Source organism: Paralichthys olivaceus, chromosome 4 (genome assembly GCF_024713975.1).
Source record: "Paralichthys olivaceus isolate ysfri-2021 chromosome 4, ASM2471397v2, whole genome shotgun sequence".
NCBI classification, from domain to species: domain Eukaryota; kingdom Metazoa; phylum Chordata; class Actinopteri; order Pleuronectiformes; family Paralichthyidae; genus Paralichthys; species Paralichthys olivaceus.
In genome coordinates this window covers 16,393,608-16,419,203 of record NC_091096.1, presented here as the reverse complement: position 1 = coordinate 16,419,203, position 25,596 = coordinate 16,393,608, and the positions used below count along the sequence as shown (strand labels likewise).

The window sequence follows — 25,596 nt, the reverse complement described above, 5'->3', positions numbered from 1 at the left end:
TATGTATCATGCATCCAATGCTGTCAAGTTATGCTGCAGACTGTCCAGGAGCTCACTGATGCCCCAATCTAGGTCTAGGAACATGCCCAGATGTTGTCAGGACTGCACAGGCACACATCACTACCACTCATCTGGTTTATGTATGGTTTATGCCTTCAAACAGAATTGTCAATAGCAGGTGTAAACCTTCACATATTTCTCAATATGCATAAATCAAGATTGTTAGCAAGGTGGGCCGCTTGATAACAATAAGACTGGCATTTAGAAGGGGGAGGGGAAGAAAACAGAATGTAGCAGTCAGAGGGGCGGCTCATCTCACTGCTCCACATCCATCTTGTCAGACTGATTAAAAATGTGAATTGACTTTCTGTTCAGATGGAACGGGTGTATGCGTGCGAAACATTATTTTTTATATACACATGTGGAATCCCTGCATTGTAAGCATATGAATGTACAGATGTGTGTGAACATGGTTTGCTGTGTTTCCCTGCAGGACACTGGATGTGACGCTAGACCTGAAGGACCCACAGTACCCTGAAAACAACCTGGGCAGCCTGGATCTAGCTGTCACTCTGTCACCGAAGGAGGGAGACTTTAGGGATGCTGTAAGAAAAATATGTGAACTATTCGTCAGATTACTATTATGCAAAAAACTAAATTTCCTTCTCATTGTGGGGAATAATTCTTTTCACTCTAACATATCCACCAGTTTACATCACACTATGATAAGCAATGATGTCTTGTATACTGAAGGCAAATAATATAAATGCTGAAGAACTACGTATGACATTTTTTGGTAAGAAACCAAACAACTCAATACTAGTTTGATCATGATGAAACTTCTTACTCTAGTTCAGGGAAGTGTGTCTCTGCACATCAGAAGCTCAGGCTGATGAACTGGAGTGCGCTGGCTCCAGTCAGCCTCAGTTTCTGGAAACTCTCCAACTCAGCAAATGCATGTGCATAAACACAAGTGTAATTAACATGTTCAGTGGAAAAGTTTCGTGTTCAAAGAGCACCGGATTCTCTTTCTTAATTATGTTGGCTCCTGCCTCTGCGGACATGCTCGATGTTTCAGAGTTGCATTTATTTCTGTTCAATTATTTGTTTGGTTAATTGGACCCCTGCATGCTCGATCCAGAACAAGGCAGAGTCATGGGGGAAATATTTTATTCCTTTTGATCTGATGTCTTAATGCTGGTGCTTATTTAGTACTGTAGTTCAGAGAGTCCACATTTGACAGAACAAATAAACTCTATTTAGGTTAAGCATCATTTTGGATTTCTCCAACTGTGAAGAAAATTAGTACAAGGTTATACCAGTACATTTGTCAAGGCTCTCTCTGTTGCCATCTACTGGTATGGAAGAGAAAAGGAAAATATACTTAACTCTATATTTAAATCTATCCCCAATTAAATAGCTAATAATCCGATGATTTTAGGTATTATGCAGAATCAAGTGTTTCTGTATGTGGTGATCAGATTCATGTACTGTGTTTTCAAGTTCATGTGTTGTGCACATGTTAATCCTCACATATATATATGTGAGGATATATATTTGAAACCTTTGCATTGATGATTACATTCACTGATAATCACAAAAATAAATTGACGCCAAACTTTGAAACATGCAAAAATACCTTAAGCTATTTTGAGGACATGCCCATAATCCTCACTCTTATGCCTGGTCAGTATAAGAAAAGTTCTTCCTTAAGTTCAACTGCTTTTCAAGGTGATTCTCCAAAACTGGACCAAAACAGTTAAGTTAAACAAACAGGCTGGATCAGTTACTGTCTCTGTTTGAGTGTGTACATTGTGTGAATATAATGTATAACAGGCACAAACAGTAGCTGTTGTATTTATATAAACCAAAGACTGTATTTATAGATGGACGACATGACGGCCTCCCAAAAGTGAAGCCAAATTATTTTGGTCGGCTTGCTGCAGTATATGTCATTAACCCTCCTTCCTCTATGTTAGTGAATGGGACATGAACCAAACTGAAAAGTCAAAGTACATACTTTTTCAAGGAGGATCTTACCATTTTAAGTCGCTCCTCTCGCCCACATGTGTCCGAGTGCTAATTTTAGTTAGGATTTAGTTTATTATTGAAGTTTGTTGGGATGACGTCATGATTGACAGCCGAGACTGACTCATGATTGGTCGAGCATGTGTATTGGCTGGACCTCACTGCTGCGGCTCCATCCCCTGATCACCACTGCACAGACTTTGTCTCCACATGACGTCATCGGCGCAAGATGGCAGCGCTCGTATCTGGGATATTTTGGCTTCAAACCTGGACATTGGGAGGAGGTGAAGATGTGTCGTCCATCTTTATATACAGTCTGTGATACAGCGTGTGTGCATACGCCTACACCTCAGACCATATGACAAGCACTTCTCATACTCTCCCTGCTTATAACATGCATGACTGACGACTGCCCCCCTCTCCTTATCTAACCCACCCTGCACCAGACCGAGGCTAACGTGACCATCATACACCCCCATGCCCTTTAACTTCTGATCCTCAGCTTTAAGGGGGAGACATTGGGGGGCGCTCTGTAACAGCTTTGTCTCATTTACAGACCATGCTTTTGAGAAGGAACTGGAAACGATCTAGTAAGGTAAACTAAAACAGCATGTAACCCCACCCACAAACTCCCAACTGTACTGTAACCTCACTACCAACCACACCTCACCCCTCCTGCACTCTTCACTGGTGTCCTGGTACGTCGATGGAGTCTCCCCTCTTCCTCCCCCTCCTCCCCTTCCCTCCCACAGTGGTATTATACCTTTTTTCCTTTTCTCGATCAGTTCTTTAGTTATCATCGTCACCAGTTTATTTTCCACAAGCTGCAATACACCACCTGCGTTTTACATCAGCTGAGGCAATGTAAAACTTTTGTTGGGATGCAAGTGCAATTAAAGGGGAACCATGTGTCATAAGTCATGAAAATTTGCCCCAAGGGCAGAAGTAACTTGATACAAATACTACTGTTATGAGAAATTAATTTTCTGCTTTTTGGATTGTTCTTATCAACATTTCATTTTTAAATTTAAGTGAGTTTAGAGCTCTACATTATTTTTCACTTAAACCCTAAAAACAGCTATCACAAACCTCCAGCTATTTACAGCGAAGTCAGTTATTAATAAGATGATCTGTTGTGTAACATGGCTTCATTATGAATTCATCTCACAGGTAAAATAATCCTGTGAACTTTGTGCTTTTGCTCGGCCTGAGCTCCAAGTACGATATGTCCGTGCTTCTCCCACCTTTGACCTGCACTGTGTATTGCAGCTACCGTGTGAGAAAATAATAGTTATTTGTTTTCTGGGGTTTTAAAGGCGTCCAGATCCTTGGCAGATTGGAGGACATTCTTAGACCCCTTACATCTAGTGGAAATCTTTTAAGTTGATATTATTTGAGTTCCCATCTTGCCGTAACAGACCGCTACCTTTTTGGTTTTGCTATATGTGGCTGTTTAATGCTGTTTGAGGCTCTGCTTCTTATTTGCTCCTGCATGAAGCACCTGCCATGTTTTTTTGAAGCTAAATACAGAATTATATAAGTATCAGGGACGATTTTGTAAGCACGATTATGTTAATTTGCAGCCGTGTTTGCTCATGTTTCACTCCTAATAAGGAACATCAGTATTTATTTTCCTGTTGTCACCGTGTAGGGCTGAATCTGGAAACTCTGTTTTACTTTTAGTTGATTTCCTAAATCGCACCTAGAGGTTTTGAATGATTCCTCAACCAACCGTGAAAAAGTTTGATACCCACCAAGAGACACAGACACACATTTGAAGTGCGCTTGGTTGGAGCTGGGCAGACGTCCTGCTGTATTGTGCTTCCCTAAACCGAGCCTTTGAAGCCTCCTAACTGGGCCATCCCGCCTGTGACTCGGGAATTAGCTCAAACACTAACGAACTAGCTACTGTGCTACCCCACCAAAAAGGCGCTGCTCCTGAGTGCCTCCCTGCCTCCGTGCTCGACAGCAACACAGTGCACGGTTATTTTTACACAACCACTTCTTTTTAATGAAGCATATGTGAGTGCTGAACCCACAGTAGGAGATGCAAACTATTCAAGAAGTAGTTTGAGATAATAATTATAAGTCAGATGCATGCTGAATTCAGGTCTCTAACTTTTACCACAAGGCAAAATGCTTCTTTTGGCACTTCAAACGTTTTCCTCATGAAAAGTTGAACCATGTGCAAGGCAGTATTAGTTTTTAAAATGAACACTGGTATCTCTTCAAGACTTTTAGCCCGCGAACATCTCCGTGCACAATCTCTCTCCTGCTGCGCTCTGGCAGAGAGGATGCAGATCCCTAATTCAAATAGCCCATGGTTCTTCTTTTGCGAGAAGAAATATGTAGCAACAAAACAAGGAAACAATTAGGATCACGCTAGCGTAGGACATAACGGCAACCTCTCGTCATTAGCATACAGTGTGTTTCGGAGCAATTGAACAGGAGGAATGAAAGATGTTGGAGTTGCTGTATGGGAGGTTGGCTGTATTTCAGGGAGCCATTCGCATTGTTTAATGTCTGGAGAATGGAAATTAAGAGGCTCCGTCTCCAGATCAAAGGGCCGCACTTGCAAGGCAGGGTTTGTTCAGAGTTTAATGAAATTCACCCGCAAAACAAAAGCTATGCTAATAAATTCTCCCTAACGAGGAAGGAGGAGAGAGGAAGGCAGAGAAAGGGAGAGAGAAGGGGGTGTATTTGTTTGACAAATAAATACCCTGCTCTTTGTTTTAGTGAAGAATACTGACATGATTCAAAGAGAGGTTAAATAGGCCTGTAAGTGCTGAGAAAAGTGTTGGAGGGAAAAAAAACTACAGACTTAAAATATGGATAATCATCAATCTGAGTTTGCGGAGCTGTCAGCTTACAGCACTGCCAGATGGAATACAAAATTTACAGAAGTACAGTGTCTCAGTGGTCTTTCCAGTTTGGGTAAGACAGACTATAAATCACTTGCATCCTTTGTTTATTATTTGATATATTTCAAATTTTGTGTAGAATAAAAAACAAAACAAGTAGATGCAATGAAATATAATTTTTTTTCGACAGTAGATTCCCGGTAAACAAGCGTAGAAAGAGGTCATGGTACATGTTCCTCGTTTTTCTGCAGACACGCTGCTACTGACAAGCCACTCTTTTTTCCCATGAAACTGTTCAGTGGATATAGTGCGATGGCTATATTTTTAACCTATTACCTATTTACTGGCTGTTCTGGTCAGGTGAGCCCACACCTCAAGGGTAAATTCAACTGTTTTGTGTTTCTGTGTTATCTGGTGTGTTCTCCTTCCTATCTGTGTTTTGTAGTTTGCTGTTGACGAAGTTTTCAACAGCCACAATTGTACCTTGGGGTTAATCAATACATATGTCTGTGTATGTGTGCTTGCTTTGTGTGTGTTCGTGATTGTGCTTGTCATAATAAATGCACGTTTGCGTGAATGTGTGTGTGCTTGCTGCAGTATCAGAGTATGCGTCTGTCAGATGTGCACAGAAAAGCCCAGCTGTGGCGAGGTATAGTCAGCATCAGTCTGATAGAAGGTCGCCGCCTGCAGCCCATGGACACCAATGGCCTCAGTGACCCTTACGTCAAATTCAGGATGGGGCACCAGAAGTACAAAAGCAAGGTAAACGTCCTCCTGTTGGAGAATACATTGGAGGAGCATTTATATGTTGAGATTTTGTTCATTTTCATATTTATATTTCCATATTGTTCATTAGAAAAACAACTTGTTTACGTACAAGCAGAAATGTCTGCAATCACTCTTGATCTTTTTTACATTTCTCAGTTCCTCATTCTTGTCTTTATTAACACTATGAAAGGAAAATGCATCACTTATCAGTGAGAATATACAGATTTAGTCTTTTCTTATTGTTTGTCTTGTAACGCTTTAACAGTTTATTATTTTTAATTCATATAGTCTGTGAAAAGTCCAAGTTTAAGTAGCTCTGTCAACTATAGACATATACATATCTCATCTAAATAGCGAATCCATCAACAGTGTATTTGCTTCTGTTGTTTTCTCAGACAATTCCCAAAACGCTGAACCCCCAGTGGAGAGAGCAGTTTGATTTCCACCTGTATGAGGAGCAGGGAGGTTTTGTAGACATCACAGTGTGGGACAAAGATGCTGGCAAGAAGGATGACTTCATGGGAAGGTACAGTGGTCTCTCCGTCTCTGGATATGTTGTGATCTAACTACTTTGCAGGTTGTTAGGGTAGAACAGGTGTAGCCTGTGGCAGAATGACCTATCCTTCACACTGTAGGTTTTAAAGAAATTGCACAATGATTGTTTTTTGGCCAAAATGACCATGTCTCTAATTTCTATGGACTTAATCTTTTTTTTAACCCTGTGTTCAACATACTGCAGTAACATTCCTGTGCAAATTGAAACCCTGGGTGAATATTATGCCATTCCCTGTGGAATATTTTCTTGTTTTCATCGGAGTGGAGCCAATTGAGGAAACATTTGCTTTGAACTCTTTGACCCAAATGCAATAATTACTACAAGCCTGCCTTGATATTAACCAGAGATACATCAAGGTCAGGCTGAAAAATCAATTGTGATGGTTTCAGGTTACTGCTAAAAGGTTTTAATTGTATCAGCTTGGCTAGGTTGTCAGAAATGGAATAAATGCGATCTCAGTAATTGTATTTCTTTGTTTTTGCATGTGTGTTCACTTTAGGTGTACCATTGACCTGTCGCATCTCAGTAAAGAGCACACACACAAGCTGGACCTGCCGCTGGAGGAAAGCGAAGGAGTGCTGGTTCTCCTGGTTACACTCACTGCCTCTGCTGCCGTTTCCATCTCAGACCTGTCAATCAACATGCTGGACGACCCGAACGAGAGACATCAGATCATGCACAGATATGTGAGTTTACTGAAAGTGCAGCCTTGTATGAGTGAGTGTAAGATAAATGTGTGAATACTTTTGACAGGCAGATGCGCAGTGGGCCAGAACTCAAGACCTTAAGATGAAGTTTTTAGGTTTTTAAGGAATATAATGCCTCCTCAGGTTTACGGCACAATTTAACCTTGTGTGTCTTAGCCACTCGACTGTTTTTGACTAACCGGGGAAGGTAGCTAATCCTAGTGCTAGCTTGGTTCATTGTTTGATAGAACCAATGACTGGAGTGTAGAAACAGATGTTTACCTGGTGGTCAAATTATATCACTTAACTTTCTATTGGCCATCTCCATTTTGATTACCACCAGAGGGTGACAATATGTTTATGGCCCATTTTTGGTTTGGTCTGTGATGTCAGAAGAATGTCAACACTGACCTTCATGACAGTGTCACCTGCTGTAAAAGACCTGCAGTAATGAGCTGTGCCAAGTAAAGACCGACTGACTCAAAATTGCACACTGTACCTCATTGGGCCCTAAACAATACACATGCCAAGTGTGAAGCCGATAAGATGATCGGTTGTTGAGATATGTGATGTAAAATTTCAGCTTGTGCAGACACATATTTGTGATGCTGTTATTGAGATTTGTCATTGATGATCTGTGCACACATTCTTGATCGTGTCCATATGTTCAACATACATCATTACTGTTTGAGGATATTCTCAGGAAAAAAATGCTTTGTGTTTGGTCTGAGCACACCAATACAGTCAGAGGAAGCATAAATACTGAAACTTAAAAATATCCATTGTTCCAAAGTTCCCCTCCTTGAAATCCATGCCCATATACTTTATATTTTCCTTCACTCTGCTAAAAACAATTTCATGCAGTCACCTTCTGCATTACTGATTTCCCATATATCTAATTCTATGGCTTCATCCCTCGGTTTATGTGACTGTGTGACATGAACTGTCAACTTGTCCAAGTTTCGAACAAAGTATTGTTCTTGTGTCATAAGTCAGACTGACGTGTCAAAAAGCAACTCTTGGAATAAAATCCACCAACCTGCAGCTGTGATTTGAAGTTAGAAGTGGAGGAGTGGGAGGTGCAAAAAATAGAAGACAAGAAAAACATTGGGTTTAGGGGTCAAGGAAGGAGACGAGAAATCACATCTCTTTCGGGATGTTTGGAAAATGTCCCCGCTCACATCACTGCTTTGCCTCTGCCGTTATGATTCACACCACAAGTATTGTTTGATATTTGCATTGATGTCCTGCAGTGATTTGTGTGTGTTGTGAGTGTATGATTAATGCATGTGAGTTATTTATTTGGGTGTAAAAAGTCTTAGCTTGTTAGCCAGTTGTCGCTGATTTGAGCTTAGTATTGGAGAGATGGAGAGAAAGAAAAGAGAAAGAGTAAGCCCCAAGGCCCCATCTGTTCCAGAGGCCCTCCACTCAACACAATGCTTTCAGCCTATGTCTTTGTCTTAGCCTAGTTAACCCTTCACACCCTGTCATCCTCACTCCGTGCTACAAAGACACTCAACGACTAGCACACATACTCGCACACACTCTCAATAGGTTGCATTCACTGACAGCCTTGACATGAGACATTTCTCTGCACATCAACAAAACGTCATGTGGTATTATCAGTATTTGCTTGACTTATTTTAATAGGTAATTACATTTTTTCATTTAATATTTTCAGTTTGGTTTGAGACTTTATATGATAATAAAAATGTAAGATATATGTCATGATTGCACCTATTGTATTTAATTATGTAGTAGACATGTGGAGGCACATTTTCCCACGAGTGCCACTTAGTTCCATCTGTTTTTTGTGGATGTACAGTGAATGTGTTCATGTGTAGTAAACAGCTGTTGGTTTGTACTTGTGAGCCCATAGGATGTGTTCTGAGAAGCGTTTTTCAGCATTTGTGCATAAGCACCAATGGCGAGGCTCCACAGGCCAAACACGGGTGCCACGACCTACATAACCGTGCCGGTACCTTATTGGCTAGCTGCAGGAGGTCGATCACTTTGCTCCACACTGCAGCAACCACCCAGGATCAGAGGGGGGAGCTCTAGGACCGAGACACAAACGCTGTGCCTCTCCTCACACTAACAAAATGATGGCGGGGAGTGTGTGTGTATGTGTTAGTGTGTGTGTGTGTGTGTGTGTAATAGGGGGCGAGAGGTAAAGGGTGATGGTTGCACTGGGAAGGGAAGGCGTGCAAAATGAAAAGAAAAAGCTATTTCACCTCTCACACAACTCGCGCAGACCCCGTTTTTCTGCTCGGCTGAGGCCAAGACATTTCCCGTCCCTCGCCTACCTCTTTTCCTTCTTTCTCTCGCACCCCGGCGTTTCTGTCCCGCTCTCCCGTCAGCCCTCGGCTCTTTCTCTGTCGCCGCCGTGGCCCTCCCGTCAGATGAAGGGACAGAGAGATAGAGGGTGGTGGTGGTGGGGGGTACAGATGGAGGGGCACTGTGAGGTCGGTTTGCAGACTTGAATGGTCTCTACCCCATTAACATATTCCTTATTCCCAGACTGGCTGTCTTTCAGTTGCAGAATTCAATAAAGAAGTACCTTATCAAAAAGTACTGATAAGACCAAGTACCACCACTCATTCATAACAGTGCTGCTCAAAGCCCACTAATCTGCCCTGTGTGTGTGTTTGTGCTTGGGCACAATTTTAATGACTAGTATTATCAGCTTGAGATCAGCTGTTCAGCACAAGCCTGCACAAATCATCCACTACTGCTAATCACAAACAGAGGTGTGCACACACACACACACACACACACACACACACACACACACACACACACACACACAAAAACAGTACCTACCTGTGTCAGCTATCTAGTAAAGAGATGGGGGATGGCAGAGTAATACAAGAACCATTCTGTCATCATCACAGCTTTAAAGAGCAGATACATTTACAGACAATACTAAAGTAGAGAAGACAACTGAAGTCCTCTGCTCGTCCCACCTTGCTCATCTTAAAAAAATAATCACACACAAGTACTGTAAGGCAGTGTGTAGCAGTGGATCATAAAATACTGCTGTGTGCACTCTGTTCAATAATCAAAATTTTGAAGAAGACTGCATAGATTTTAAACCATGCATCTGAGGACATTGAAAACAGATAATGAACTCCAGCGGATCTGCATTATGATGCCTGTCACATACAGTATATGCATGTGTCTATCAGGTCTGTTATATGTGCCTCTGTACACTTGCATTCACAGCGTACATCATGCGTGTGAACGAGTACATAAGAAATTCTGCCTCAAACTACTTTGAATGCAGCTGATGGCAGAGCTGTATGCAACACGGTGCAATACACCCACTCAGTGACAACTGCCTTAGATGTACTATTGCTCACTGTAACCTTTCTTTCATCCCTAATTACTGTTTCCTAGAAGTAGAGAGAGACAGAGGGAGAAGGAAAAGAAGAAATTTATGCATTATGATGGCAAAGGAGCACACACACTAATGGCTCTTAATGGGCCTGAGTTGGCCGCAAGATGAGTGGATGAGAGGAGGAGGACGTGGTGACCTCCACCGAAGTGGTGGCACTTCACCACTCACCCTCATGTACTGTATTGCACACACACACTCACACACCTGCAGTACCTCTCCCACCCACTCCGGTGCACTGCTCTAAGGTGAGGTGAGAGGACACAACCCGGACAGGAAGTGCAATCAGGGGCTGCAGTGAAGTGTTAGAAGGGCGGACGGCAAACTTTGAGATGGATTCTTGACAGACAGTGATGGTGAGCTGATGAACAGGAGTGGTAGTTGGCAGCATTTCTGTTTGTGGTTGGGCGTTTACAGTCATTTGATCAAATGTCCCCCTAAAACTAATGGTTACTGGGCAGATGCTCTCCTTGTGTGTGTGTCATATTATATTCAGTGCTGATGAAAGGTGACACGATGCAAAGATGACAGTGAGTCATGAGGCTTTACCGACGTTGATTCATTTGCGTTTGTGCAATATGACAGAGATGGGAACAAGACGTCACTGTGACAACATGTCAATCACTGACAGGATGGGGGTTTGTCTTATAAAAGCCTCTGTCCATCCTTTTTTCTCCTCTGTTCATCCCTCCTTTTCATCTCCTTATGCCCATCATTCCACCTGCATGCTGATGGGGGGTGTGCAGAGATGTAAATGGAGGAATGGGGGTTGGTCTTGGCCTCCCTTCATCTCTCTGTCTTTCTACTTGTGTGTCTGTCCAGTCCATCTATTGCTGTCTATCTTTCTAATGGGGATTTGAATCCTCGAGGAGGATGGGTTTGTCTTCTCCACCAATCATGGATGGAGGTTGAACCTTAAATGTCCCCTCAGGGAGACGAGATGGTGGAAGGAGGAAGGGATGAAGAGCGGAGAATTGGTTGGGGGATGAAAAATAATCTCTACATCTATTTATTAGAGAAATAATTGTTTCTCATTTTCTTCTGCGAGTGTCTGTGCCTGTTTTATGTATCTTTTGCTTGGTATTCTTACATTTTATGATACTATGGGATACAAACAATTTTTTTTCATAATATTTTTTGGGGATTTTCTAAAATGTCAAGCAGCCAAGTTTTCCAAAACCAAATAAATACAATTAAAATATTATTTCAAATCATAACCTGTATAAACTGTATTGAGAAATGATGAAATTACATATTAATCAATAAGACACAATCTAAATTGGTTTAGTTACAATGTAAATCCATAAATATCACACACACACACACACACACACACACACATTCTGAGGAGTAGCTAAAAAAGTACTGTAAAGGCTTCCACCTGCGTTATCACTATTAGGACATTTCTACTGTTGAACACTAAAGCCTCTTTTCCACTGGTCAAAAAAACTCACTAACACCCACTAACCATCTGGCTATTGGTATTTACTCCCGGGTTAAATGACTCCACAGTGGACACAGGATTTGATCGGCTCTGGCTCCCGTTGGCAGTGATGGAAACACCCAGGTGAATGTGATCATTAGGAGAGACAGCGAAGTGAGAGAGCGCCTCAGTTGTTTTGCATTGTTGAGACTCTAGGCAAACTCCTCCACTGGCAATGGGGAAGGAGTCAACCCCACCTTTCACCCACATTAAAAGACCTGTGTGTGCAAATTTTGGTATAACACACCCAGTGGCCAGCCAACAGTTTGCCCTCATCTTTTTCTCTGTCGCCTCCTTCATGCCCTCTCTCTGACTCTTTTCCTCCCTCTCTTCTTGGCTGCCCCCCAATAATCACAACAAGCAGCTGTATCTTCAGAGAAATCGTGCCTTAAGATTGAGACTTGTCCCCTCTATCCCTCTCCCTGTATGTCTCTCTCTTTTTCACACACTCTCTTTTTTTTCTCCCCCCTCTTTCTTTCACACACTCTCCCCTCTCATCTCCTTTAGAGAGCTTTTGGACAATGATATCGCAGGAAACAGGCAGAGTCTGACAGAGTTGGTAATAATGAATTAAGTCTGTAGCCTGGCCCTGACTCTGAAATTTAAATTATAATTACTCCTGTGGGGATGGAAGGGGTTATTGCCAGGGAGAGAGAAATAAATTGAAGTGAAGTGCATTTCCACTCTGCTTTTAAGACACGCCGACATGCTACTCAATTTGGCCTCAGTGTAGGTTTTTCTATGCATGTGTTTATACCTGAGTATTTGGGTGTGAACAAAAGCATGAGTTTATGGTTGTGTGTGTGTGTGTGTGTGTGTGTGTGTGTGTGTGTGTGTGTGTGTGTGTGTGTGTCAGTGCCTCACGGCCCAGATCTCCACAGGTCCTCCTTTATACGTCAGATTTACAAACAACTCTTTTTACATAGTCATTCCTCTGTCTCCTGGTTATTAAAACCTTGTGTACAGAGTTTTTCACCTTCTCCTTTTAGACAATCACAAGGCCTCATGGCAACTCCTGGCTGTGTATGTAAATGTCCTGTTATGGTGTGTACGCCTGGAAGAGGAGAAGAATATCAAGTGGGGATATGTGCTTTGTTTGTGAGTAAGCTTGTGTGTCCGACTGTTCTTGTTTTACAGTTGATGTGTTTATCAACCATTTGTGTGTGGAGGTCACCTGTGTGTGTGTGTGTGTGTGTGATGTGATAACTATATCACTGCACGCTTCATTGGATGTGTCTACTCACTACAATACCTCTATTATCACATATCAAGCCTAATACTCTCACTCTGCGTCTCAATAATGCAAACCCAGACGCGATAATATCAGTGAAATCACATCACATGCAAATTGTGATCATGTGCTGTCATTTCTTGCACATTTTACTTGGAATTTTTGGTGTAAGAATGTTATTATTCCATATCATATACATTTATGTTAGCTGACACTGCTATTCACTGTTTAAACATCTCAATCTTACTTAATGAGGAAGCACTTTGTGGAATGACTGGGATAAAATATTTGATACCAAAACTATCCAGACTGACAGGAGGTGAATCAGCTTGAAAAAGAAAATTCATTCAATAATTTCAGTAGGGCTGGGGAATATGTTCAATAATTATTTCACAATAAAAGTTTCCACATCAGTCAGTATCAATAATTTTCACAATTAATGTTGAAATATAATTTCTTTTGAGTTTAAAGACACTCTTCTTTATGGACAGAGAATGAAGAACTCTTGATAAACTGCAAAAAACTCTGAGGTAGTTTAATTATGTTATATCTCCCCTCTGTGCTTACATGATACATTGGACTAATTATTGATAAGTATTATTGCTCAGCCCTATGTGCCAAACATCAAACTTGCAGCATTTTGTTAATACTGCATTCAAAGTCCTTTAATTGTATTCCTTTTGTTTGTTCCCATAATGATCAATAAACAAAAGTTTACTTTTCACAAAAACTGTTTCCTCTGTAACCAAGTGACTTATTTATTTTAGTAGACAAATTAATGGAAAAACACAAAAGAAACACCTGCTCTAATTTTCACAGTGCATAGTTTTTATGCATCCCCCCCATTAATAAATACAGTGTTGAAATCTACTTCATCCATAACCTATTGCAGCACTAAACTTGCCTGTGCCTACAATAACCTGTCTTTGTTCTACATTTATCTGTGTATAATTTTTATTTGCTGTAACATTTTACAGTGTATTGCTACATGGCTCATATTCTTTACTAGAACCGGTAAAGTTCCATTTTATCCAAGAAGTACAAAGTCAGGAAACATCTTACACAGGCGAGAGCAGCTATTCAGTGAAATTAAATCCGGCCATTTGTCTTGGACCATAAATGCCAGCTCAACATTTTCACGTAAGGACTGCTAAAGGACATATTCTACCCTTTCCTCTTTTAATGAAATGTCAGGCTATTGACCTGTCTTTCTCTTCGATGCTAATTTGCCACCCTCTTTGACCTTTCACCCCTGTCCCTGTGATGTTTCAGAGCCTGTGGAGGTCACTGCACAACCTGAAAGATGTCGGCGTGGTGCAGGTAAAGGTCATCAGGGCGGAGGGACTGATGGCGGCAGATGTCACAGGTAAGATGGCAACCTTAGGTTCAAACGACAGGATAGTAACCTCTGTAGTTCTTGTTCACGTTGTCAGAAGCTGTGCCTTTGATTTTTCATCTTTATACTCACACTTTTACTTTGCTCAAGTTTTGGAGCTCGACATTGACCAATTTCCATGGTGTGTTTTCCTCTACCAGTAATCTTCCATAAATCTATAGCCAAAGATAAAGTCAGGGTGTAATTTTGGTTAAGGGATGATCCTGTGTGAGAATCCTTAGAGAGAGTTAAAGTCGACTTTGTGCAGGTCACTAAATTTGTCTCTACATTTTTAGAAGAAGATGCTGGCTGCTCATTTGAATAATAGAGAAAAAGTACACATTTGAACCAACAAATCTCTCTCCCTCCTCCCTCCCTCCTCCCTCCCTCCTCCCTCCCTCCTCCCTCCCTCCTCCTCTTTCCCTGCTTGCTCTCTCTGAATCCTCCATTCTCCATTAATTCTTACTTTTAATTAGGTCTACAGTGGACAGGGCTAGTTTTTCACTCTGTATTATCTAGTAGAAAGAAGAAGTGTGTGTGTGTGTGTGTGTGTGTGTGTGCGTGTGTGTGTGTGTGTGTGTGAAAGAGAGAAAGTCTGGAGTTTCTCTTCATTTGAAGCAGACACAGTACCATTAGCCAATACGGACTGGAGCTGGTTGATTTGGGTTATTGCGTGGAGCGACCGGAGTGCAGGGCTAATGGCTCTTGTATTTCACTCGGAGCACAAATCTGCTCCATGACCTCGTTGTAGAGCTCATCATTCAGTCTGAACTTCATGGATCCTCGTTAAAAAAAAGTGGAATTACAGTCAAATGTCTATTGGTTGTTTATTTGATTTTCATTCGTTCTCTGTAAACTTGACGTGGTCACATGTTTGATTTCAGAGCAGTTTTGTGACAGCCTGTGGTGAAAATGAAATTATTGTTCTAGGTTCACTTTACTGTAACTGACGACATTTGAGTAAAAAGTTAACACGACTTCCGACTTGTTGGTCTTGGGAGAGCGATCCCTTGCTTGTGACCCTCTGAGGTTTCTTTGTATTTTTTCTTTTGCTGTTTAAAATGTTTTATTTGAGGGGGGTAATTTTCCTCAGTCTGCTCGAGGGTCACGGACAGAGGATGTCACACACTCATGCTATGAGGCAAACTGTGTTTTGTGAATATTAGCTACACAAATAAAATTCGTTTGGATTAATTATTGACATGAACACATGGGAACGTGTTTAACCTGATAAAGGATACCTTTTGCTGAATGTGTGGAAATTTAAAATGATGAGAAAGGAAGAAAAAAGATTCACACTTCTATATTCTATACAATATTTTTCTTTTTTCTTAGAAAATATTTTCTTTCACAAGTAGATACAGTACAAGATCTCATACAGATAAGAGACAAAAAGCCAAAGAAAATTCCTGTTTTTTTTTTTGTGAAGCTGTGTGTCTGTCTGTGTGTGTGTCTGTGTGTGTGTGTGTGTGTCTCACTGGCAGAAACAATAGCTCTGTGTGAGAGCCTCGTAAGAGCCCTCGCCGCATGAACACCCTATTTTAACATCCCAGACCAAGAGAGGGTCAGGAGCAAGGTGAGAGAGAACAGGCGGACAGACAAACAGACGCACTGAGAGCGAGAGAGGGAGAGGAGGTCAGTGAGCGAAAGAGAGTTCACCCTCTCTCTCCCATTCATGCTGCCTGTCTCCTCTCCTGTCTTTTATCCTCTCTCTCTCTCTCTCTCTCCCCTCTCTCCATCTCTCTCTCTAATTGAAGTGTTTTTGTGGAGTAGCTCCTCTCCAGGCCGAGTAGGATAACTGAAAATAGTCTCTAAAACCAACAATCCCTTTTGTCTGCCAGCTCTTGTCCCTCTGAGTGGATGCTACAGTGTTGGAGCATTTCAGAAGGAACACACGCATAGAAACACACACGCACGTTCAGCAGCACTGCAGCCAGTGTAGACTCTCTCTCAGTAAGCTGCCTGTAAAGTAAAGGTTTTTATTTGACACAAAGGGAAATACTTTAGCATATATTGCATAGTGACGTATTATGAAGTGACACAGAAATGAAACAAGAATACTGACAAAAATGCAACTGATTTACATTTTAAAGTCTGAATAATAATTAATTTTGATTGCTCGGAAACACGAGAGCATGCATTCCCTCTGTAACCTCACCCCTCACCAACGCTAAGCTTCCTGCGAGGCAATTACAGCGTGCTCCTTCATCTCCGCCACTGTATTCATCCTCCACATTTATCTTAGGGCGCCCTGAAATGAGTGCGAGCCCACTCGTCCCCGCAGACCCCCAGCCAGCACCACGGAGACGGGACCCAGAGGATGGGGGGTGCTGTGCTCGGACATTACCTGGATGATCGCTGAGTGGCGCTCAAACCTGAGCGTGTAATTTGTTAAGACAGCTGCCTCTGGTGATGGTGGCCAAGAAGGTGAAAGTTCATCACCAACGACAACTGGGTCTCTGCGGCAACACAGCATGCCGTGTCATTAAAAGCAAAATATTAGAGAGAAACTTGGGGAGGGACGGGCTTCAGCGCAGATAATTTCCATTTCTTAATTTGTGTGATTGCATATAAATTTAATGAGACCAGATTTGTTTATGCTGTGAAGGCTCTGGGATGATGAAAGAGGATTTATATTTTTCACTACTGTAAAAATACTGAATGAAACTGCTCCTAAAAAAATATTTGCACTTATTGACAATTTAAAAAAAACATTTTTATGTGTAGAGTGAGTTTTCATTTCAGTATACCGTGTACCTGGAAGTCAGACAGCTCTCGTAGCTGACAAAGTGTGAATATGGAGACGCACAGAGCAGTGGGCTCTTGATTCTGTTGTGTTTTGTGTATTTTAATGTATCTGTGTTTCTGTCGTAGGAGTCGTAGCTGTCAATATCCACTTCAAACGCTCCACATCAATAGAGCGCCACAAACGGATATGAAAGGCAACACCTACGGCTCAGCATTGATCACAGTGACATTTACTTTGCACGCCCACTAAATGTCCTGCCCTTGTCACAACATTTGAAGAAAATCACACCAATCAATGACACACTCACTCACACAAATTTCCCATGACACACACACACACACACATTAATGTGAGAGGGTGGGGGGTTTTGAACTCAATCCCAACTTTTACCGACTCTTATTATGCAACATCGCTGCTTTACTAACATTCTTTTTACATCCTCAGTATTGTCCCAGGAAATTTTCGTAGGACATATTTTTTTTTTAACTTCCTGACCCAGCCTTTTCAAGTGATAAGCTTGAACAAACAGCTCAACAGCTCCCAACAGTTTTAGTTAAAAGAAACAAAAAGCCCTGTAACGATCAAAGGCTGAATTAAGAGTTGTGTTGTTTTTTTAGTTCATTTCGAGGCGGTTGACGGGAGGCGTGGGGAGCTGGTCTCAGTCCTTTCTGCGTACAGAGAAACGGAAATGTGAGACGTTAGTAAACAAATAGAGAATATATAGGACATAGTACAGTACGCTATTCTCAGGAGGACGACATACGTTTGTGATCATGTTTCTTTTTCCTCATCTCCGTCTCGCTCACCTTCTCTCTACCCCGTTGCGTAACAAGAGTAAATTGTGAATTGAAGGTTTAGTTGGAATGAATTAGCATTGATGAATATGATTTATAATGAGCCATATATCATTATTGCTTTATGATATTGAAGAGTCTTAAAAGTTCTCACACGGTGTAGTAAAGTTTTATCTTTCGCAGCGACAGGCCACTCAAATGATTTTATGTGTGATCCTTGAGTTTTTAAAATGATTTACTCTGGAGGATAAATCTACGTGTGGATGTATGTTGTTCTTTTTTATTATTACTGTAAAATATCACTTGTTATATTAATGAAATTAATTAATGAAATTGCTGCCACGGAGTTGAATTCCAAATCTGTCTCTGCAGAAATGCAATGAGGAAATGTTTTCTCTGTCGTTCTTCCATCATTTAAATCTCACATCATTCTTTCCTTCACGTCGTTGCCGCTGCCGTGTCACTGCTCGCTCTGGAATCGCTAATCGTGGACCAGCTCTGTTTCTCACCACCCTGCTCCGCTCTCTTTATCTCCTACTCTGAACTTCTGTGGCCTTCAGAGCCACGTCGCCCTCTGTGTTCTCAGCACCATCCATTCTCCAAATCTTCTGTCTGCTCTCTCTCCCACCCCCTCCTCGTGAGTGCCGAGGGCACAGTTGTCCTGGAGCTTATCTTCTAGTCGTCCATGTTCCCAGGGTGTTGATAGAAACGGCTTGCAGCTGTTCCACTGATATACTGTTGTATAATATATACGACATCAGGGCTAAAAATGAAAGAATCATATTATTGCAGTTGTGATAAGTCCAGAGTATCAGAGCTGTGATATGCTATAAGGGGCGGATGCTGTATATAAGATCTGTTTTAATATGATGGATTTGAGATGGACTGCTGGAATTACTGAGAATTCTTGCTTTCCTTGAAACCTCAAGCTGACGGGACTATAGTGTCCGCAGTGTGTATTTCTCTCTCTTCCCTGAGAAGGTCATTCTTGTGTTTGTGCTCCGTAGGTAAGAGTGACCCGTTCTGTGTGGTGGAGCTGAGTAATGATCGACTGCAAACTCACACCGTCTACAAAAACCTCAACCCAGAGTGGAACAAAGTCTTCACTTTGTGAGTGGAGTGTGTTAATGCACACGGACAGTTTGTATTCACAACAGTGATGAAAATAAAGATTGATTATTTTTTATTTTAGTTTTTAAACTGTCTCTCTTTTTTTTTTTACTTCATATCATTCAATAGTTTATCTATGTTTTGTAATAAAAAATTGGCATGAAAATGTTTATTGATCACAATTTATATTCTGAATTATTGAATTTTGATCTTAAAAATACAATTTTGTTGTTGTTATAATTGCTTATTTATAGTGTTTGCACACAAAACTCAAATTCAAGTTTTATTATTAGATTATAATATATATTATTATATGTTTTCATGTAATCCTACATAATTTTTGGTTTACAAATACTGTGAATGATTCATGGTAAAAACTTTCAGTAATGGTACAAATTCATTTTGACTTTCTCTGAGTGCACATCCTCATATCCTGCTTTCTATACATACTTCAGCCATATTCTCTCTAGCCTTGTTTTCAAATGATGAGACGTCTGAGCTTCACACTTGAGTTCTACTTGGCTCATGCAGTAATGTAGCGCAATATCACATAAAGCATGTTAATGAATTTTAATCATTTATGTAAATGCTTTAGAGGGTTTTCCAATACGAGGCAGTTTTATGCCTCAAATGGTGTTTAACACTGTTTCCTTTAGTGTCTTTAATATTTAAAGAAGTGTGATCGCTTTCACACATTTTGAGTTTGTCGCCCTTCTGTTAAATATGTCAGTGATATTGTCTTTGTGTGTGGTCCAGTAACGTGAAGGACATCCACTCGGTACTCGAGGTCACCGTTTACGACGAGGACAGAGACAGAAGTGCAGATTTCCTGGGGAAAGTGGCTATTCCTCTACTAAATGTGAGTCAAAGATAGATTTCTGTGTGTGAATGTGTGTGTTTCTTCTTCTTCTCCCCATGGGGATAGCGGATAGAACATAGAGGAACAGTAAGAATGAAAACACACAGTGGAAGATATAAAAAGCAGAGGTTATTTTTGCAACTCCACAGATGAGACTGTTATTATTTCACAAAGATATAGAGATGACAGGAAGGAGAAAAAAAATTAAGAGATGCTGAGGAAAAAAACATAAGAGATTGATAGGTGAGAAGAAAGAAAGTCAGGGGCTGGAAGATAATGTGAAAATGACACTGATCGAGAGATAGAACGATGTGATTTGGAGAAAAAAAGAATGAAGAGTGTCTCTTATATTTTAGAAATATATGGCCGCTGAAAGAGCCGTGTATCTAATATATCCATGCTCCGCTGTACTGTGTGATTCCCCAGGATAGTTAATTTCTGTTTGACAGAGCCGAGCTGCAGTGGGTAATGAACAGGTACTTGTCAGAGTTGCCACAGTTGTTTTGGGTTCCCTGTCACTGGCAGCAGCTGGGGTTCAAAGGTGGCCCGGGGAGCCGATTCAGCCGGGTATTGCCAGACAGACGCCTGTCATGTCCCTCTCCCACAGATCCAAAATGGAGAACGCAAAGCCTACGCCTTGAAAAGCAAGGAGCTGACAGGGCCAACAAAAGGGGTCATCTTTCTCGAAATAGACGTGATATTTAATGCTGTAAGTCTCTCTTTTTGCTTTTTTGATTCTCCTCCCTGATTTTTTTTTTGCCCTCCACCCCCATTATCCTCCCTCTCTCCCTCTCTCTCTCTCTCTCCATCCTCTCTTGTTCTATCCAGCATCCCCCCCTCACGCCGCTGTTGTCTTTATTCTGTTTGCCCCCCCCCCCTTCCCTTGCTTCCATCTCATCCCTCGTCCCTTGTCCCTCGTCCTCGTTTTGGCTTTAATTATCGAAGACTCCCTCTCAGCAGTCTTTGTTCCCCCAGTCACCATCGCTGTGTGTGTCCTGCAGCGGCCATCTTACCGCTCGCTCTCTCCGCTGCTCTCACTATAGCCTCTGACACTGGGCATTGCTCTACGCATGGGCTGCCATGTAACATCAGCACTGGCTGTGTTAGAAAATCCCACTAATCGATCCAAATACAGTCCCCTTCCTCTCTATAATTTCCCTTATCTGGATCAGTGGCATTTCAATCTCACCATTTGCTGTTTGTGACACAGTGTGTGCTCCCTCCATCCTCCAGGTGAAGGCTGGTCTCAGGACGCTGATTCCCATCGAGCAGAAGTACATCGAGGAGGAGCCCAGAGTGTCCAAACAGGTACATCAGCAACCAACACTTATCTTCCACCTCTCCGCCTCGTTTTTATCTGTGTCCACCACCGTATGAGCCATTCTGCTCAGCTGTCTGAAGCAAAAACCAACAAGCCTGGAGAGTGGCATCTTGCAAAGTACAACAACTGTGTGGGCAAGATATAACAGGATGATTGAAGGAAAAACAGCGTTTCTTTTCGTTTCTCTTTTTTTTCTTCTTCTTCCCTCCTCTCTCCCTTCTCTCATCACTCCCCCCCTCGTATCCACTCTGAGTGGTGAATAGAAATGTCAAGCTGTCAGCTGTGGGGTGCATAAGTAGATTGGCTATCCTTATAGTTGGCCCTCTTTGCCACTGCTGCTTTGCACTTCATTGTCACGCCACTCAGTGTGGCGGCACCACAAAGGGCTGAATGGTAGGGGCTGGCCCACATCAGATGTGTCATATGAGTGACCGTTTGGGCTGAGCAGTCAATGCTGCGCCATGCACAGTCGAGCACAGCCGTGGTCGGCCCAGCGCGGCACAGCCGGTCCCATACCACCCTTTTGTCAGCCCTCTATATATTCCCCTCTTCCTCACTGCGTCTGCCATCTCTGCTGCTCTCTGTCTCACTGTGTCTCTCTGCTCTTCTCCCAAGTGCGGAATCTTTTTTTTTTTTCATCCATTTCACCTCTGACTCACTGAGATGACCCATGTCAGTGTCTCCCAATGATGATGTCACTGGCTGCTTTGGAGGGATTGCCCCATGAGGGCTCTTTTGTGTGGTAGGAGCTCCCCTGCCATTGCTTGCTGTTTAGTGTGCTGACACACACACACACAGAATAGAGAGGGAAAAAAAGCACATAAGCTGCCCGCCTGCCAAATACAACCATTTAATTGCAATTATGACATTTGACTTAATAAATGGCTTCACTGCTTTTCTAAGTGTTTTTTAAGGAATAACTCAAGGCACTCTTTGAAATAATTCATGAAAAAAAAAATTCTTATCAAGGCAGTTATGGCAATAATGAGGCTGGCAGAGTACAGCGTGTACATCAAGTGCATGCGCTGAGGAACATTGAAATGGATGATTCACAGTCTTGCCGTCCTCAGGGTCTCTGTGTCCCCAGCAGGACATCATACAGTCATCCTCAGTTTGGCAACAAAAAGCTTCACATAATTATACATAGAGAATAAGGAATCCTCCTCTCATCTAGCATCAAAGCAGCCAAGCCACCCCTAACCACATGCAAATCCACCCGGAAACAGACATCCAGACAATAGATGTTTCTGTAGTGTTGCAAACATATACTTGCGTACCCACAGAACTCCCATTCACACACACAATTTTCCAAAGAGTAGAATAATGGCCTAGAATGTTATTTTGAACAGCGATCTGCGGAGACGGTGTGTCCTTCGGGAGCACTTTCTCCTGGTGGTGACCTGATTGGGTGATAGCTGTTATGCTATTCCCCAAATGGTTGCCAACCCATTGGGAGGACAGCAGTTAGCCAGTTCTCTCTCATCTCTGGCCAAATGCCTGGAGAACCCTGAGGGGGGGGAATCCAGGGGGCGTGTTGGAAATTGTTATTATTGTACTTAACTTTATCACTGGGACAGTAGACTCAAAGAAACACTGTGTGTCAGCTTGTTAGGTTTAAAGGAGCCATTTGTCCTATATGTTGATCCACATGCATGTGTAGCTGACAATGATAATGTCCTTGTGCTGTCGTCAGCACTCTGATGCTGCAACATTGAAGACAAAGTAAGGTCAATGCCACCAATCTGAAGTTGTAACTTGTAAATGCGGCAGTTTACAAAGTGACAGCAGAATGAGACACCACAGGCTCGGAACCTTCCATGAAAAGAGTTAGTGGCTGTTTTTCATTTCAAGGTTCTAAACACATTTACTTATGAAGTTGTGATGAATTCACATGTGATTTAATCAATTAAGGAGGAGTGATTTTAACAGTATGTCCTCACAAACTTTTACTTTATCAGAGAGTAACCTCATAGATTGATCACTTTGCTCCTTTAATTACTTTGTCTTTTAATAAGATTAAACAAACAGAATATACAGTGCAGCTAATGTGGAAACATCAGAAGAGTTCAATAAGTGTTTTCACTTTACAAACTGTCAACATGAACTATGTACACTCATTTCATAATAGAGCGATGGACCTCCATGCTGATTCCCTTGTTAGGCTGTCTGCGACTCTCCAGATTTACTGTTTTATCCTATTGTTCTTATTTGTAATCTATGACGTTGTTTTTCTGTGAAGCCAAATTTCAACATTGTGGACTATAAAGTTTGACCTAACATAACCTTACAGTACACTTTTTTAACCTTCGATTGTCTAAAACACGTATTTGTCTTTTTTATTGTTTTACTTTCCAGCTGCTGTTACGCAACTTTAACAGAGTCAGACGCTGCATCATGTTCCTCATCAATACTGGCTGCTATATCAACAGCTGCTTCGAATGGCACTCACCACAGAGGAGCATCTGTGCTTTTTTGGTACGTAGAAGTGAGCTTTCATATGCAGTGCCATAAACTGTAGCATATTACCCACAAATCTGAGGATTTAGCTTGAAGTCTATACTGTTTCTACATGCACTAACAAACTAGTCTGGACACACACGCAGTAGGAGCTTACACTTTAGGCATTTCTGCTAACAAAGTATGGATCCTCCACTGGTAATTGCACACTTTAACACGAGAGATTGTTGACGTCTCAAGCACAGTTGAGTACACACTGTAACCCCTTACTGCAGACTACTCACACACTAAATACGGTGATATGATGGTCTCCATTAGCTCCTTCTCCTTGCTTTGCATCAAATATACAAGCATACTTTGTGTATACTTGATGAGTGTGTGTTTTGATGCAGTTGCAGCTTAAGCACAATCTAAATAAGACTCTCGTATATGCAAGACAACATAGAAGATGCAACTACAATCTACTGAAGTGTGACAGGCTGTGTACAGACAGTGGAAGTGGCAGCCTCTCCCGTCAGCCCTCCTCTTCAACCTCTCCTCACTCTCCACCCTCTCCCTCTCTCCCTTCCTGTCATCTGTGTCTGGTATTAAAAGGTGAAGTGTAATTGGACAGCAGAGCTATCAGTAAAAGACATTCTCCTGCAGGGCAGTGAGTGGTTGCATGGAGGTTCCTACCCTAAAGATGACAGAGCAGACATTTAATCCTGTCTGGTTTAGTGTCCCGACTTAAGCAGCTACAGGACAGGTGGCCCCGCCCCGGCCCTTTACCACGGCAGTGTTCCACGGCAGACGTTAGACATTAGCAGCATTTGGCTGTCTGTCACCAGTTTTATCTCTGCAGGGGCTGCATGTGTGTATGTGTGTGTGTTTGTACAGCAGGTCACAGTGTCATCACAAGACACGGGTCAGAAGAGACATACTATTGATCAGTTAACATTTTCCCTCTGTGTGTGTGTAAGCCTGGTGTGTCGTGTGTGTTTGCATTTCCTCATGTGAGGCTGAGCGAGGTACAAGCTCCCACAGAAATAAATGAGAAAAAAGAAATGTCGGAATTCACACAAAACAAGGTCACTCCAGAATGTCCACTCTATACATGGTGAATGGAGAAAGGGAGGACGCAGCCTTGGATGGTGCAGCCTACATGTCAGAGCACAAACACATGTTGCATACCTTGTAAACCTTTTTCGTAATCATAGTTCGTAGTTCATCCGTTTCAGATTAAAAGAGCCAACTATTCATATTCTCACTGTACTCACCTAAATTTGAAGTATTCAGATGACAATAAAGGATTTATCAAGGCCAAGGACACAGCGTTTTATAGTTTCCACAAAGTCTGAAATGTAGGTGTCATTGTGGCCCCCTCCTCTCCTCCCACTTTTGGGAGTGTGCTATCGTAGGAGTATGCACTTAGCTAAAAGCATCAGAGTATTTAGGGTCTCTCCTCCACATAGGTACCCCCCCTCCCCACCCTCCATTTCTTCATCCTTTTCTCATTTCTCCCTCACTTTGAGAGGCCTCTTAATCACTTCGCTCATCTCTTTAAGTGGGTTTTTATGGGGGGCCATCTGGCCAAGGTGGTGCGTTCATAAAGGTGTGCGGCTGTGTGCAATTACGGGCACGTGTGTCTGTTCACATGTTCGCGTGTGTGTCTTGTCTGGCCGTCTCTCTACACAGATGTTCCACTTAACTTTCCTGTAGCTGCAGAGGTAGGGTCTTGGGCAATTCAACCCATAAATTTACAAAAGCGTGCAACAGCGACGCAATCCTGGTGGATATTGTGAAGGCATCGAAATGCAGTTGTCACACTTTGCTACTTCACAACATTCCCTCAACAAAATATGCTCACATTTTTCTTCATGGTCCCCTACTCTCCTTCTGCCCATGTTCTGCAGTGCCAGCCGCATGTACACATCGTCCATTA

The 25,596-nt window shown here is 42.1% G+C and overlaps 1 protein-coding gene across 12 annotated transcripts in view; it reads left to right on the top strand.

Moving 5' to 3' along the window:
• The window catches only part of mctp1a (multiple C2 domains, transmembrane 1a), a 138,979-nt gene that overhangs the window by 63,963 nt on the left and 49,420 nt on the right, over positions 1-25,596 (top strand). For 9 of the 12 annotated variants that reach the window (XM_069523926.1, XM_069523928.1, XM_069523919.1 and 6 more), the window contains 11 exons: positions 494-605; positions 2,585-2,623; positions 5,487-5,651; positions 6,053-6,183; positions 6,713-6,899; positions 14,283-14,376; positions 18,936-19,038; positions 19,795-19,897; positions 20,505-20,606; positions 21,131-21,205; positions 23,574-23,693. In XM_069523926.1, coding sequence (XP_069380027.1) covers positions 494-605; positions 2,585-2,623; positions 5,487-5,651; positions 6,053-6,183; positions 6,713-6,899; positions 14,283-14,376; positions 18,936-19,038; positions 19,795-19,897; positions 20,505-20,606; positions 21,131-21,205; positions 23,574-23,693 — 1,231 coding nt within the window. The remainder of the gene's footprint in view (positions 1-493; positions 606-2,584; positions 2,624-5,486; positions 5,652-6,052; positions 6,184-6,712; positions 6,900-14,282; positions 14,377-18,935; positions 19,039-19,794; positions 19,898-20,504; positions 20,607-21,130; positions 21,206-23,573; positions 23,694-25,596) is intronic. The other 3 variants (XM_069523920.1, XM_069523918.1, XM_069523925.1) reach the window with 1 other exon arrangement.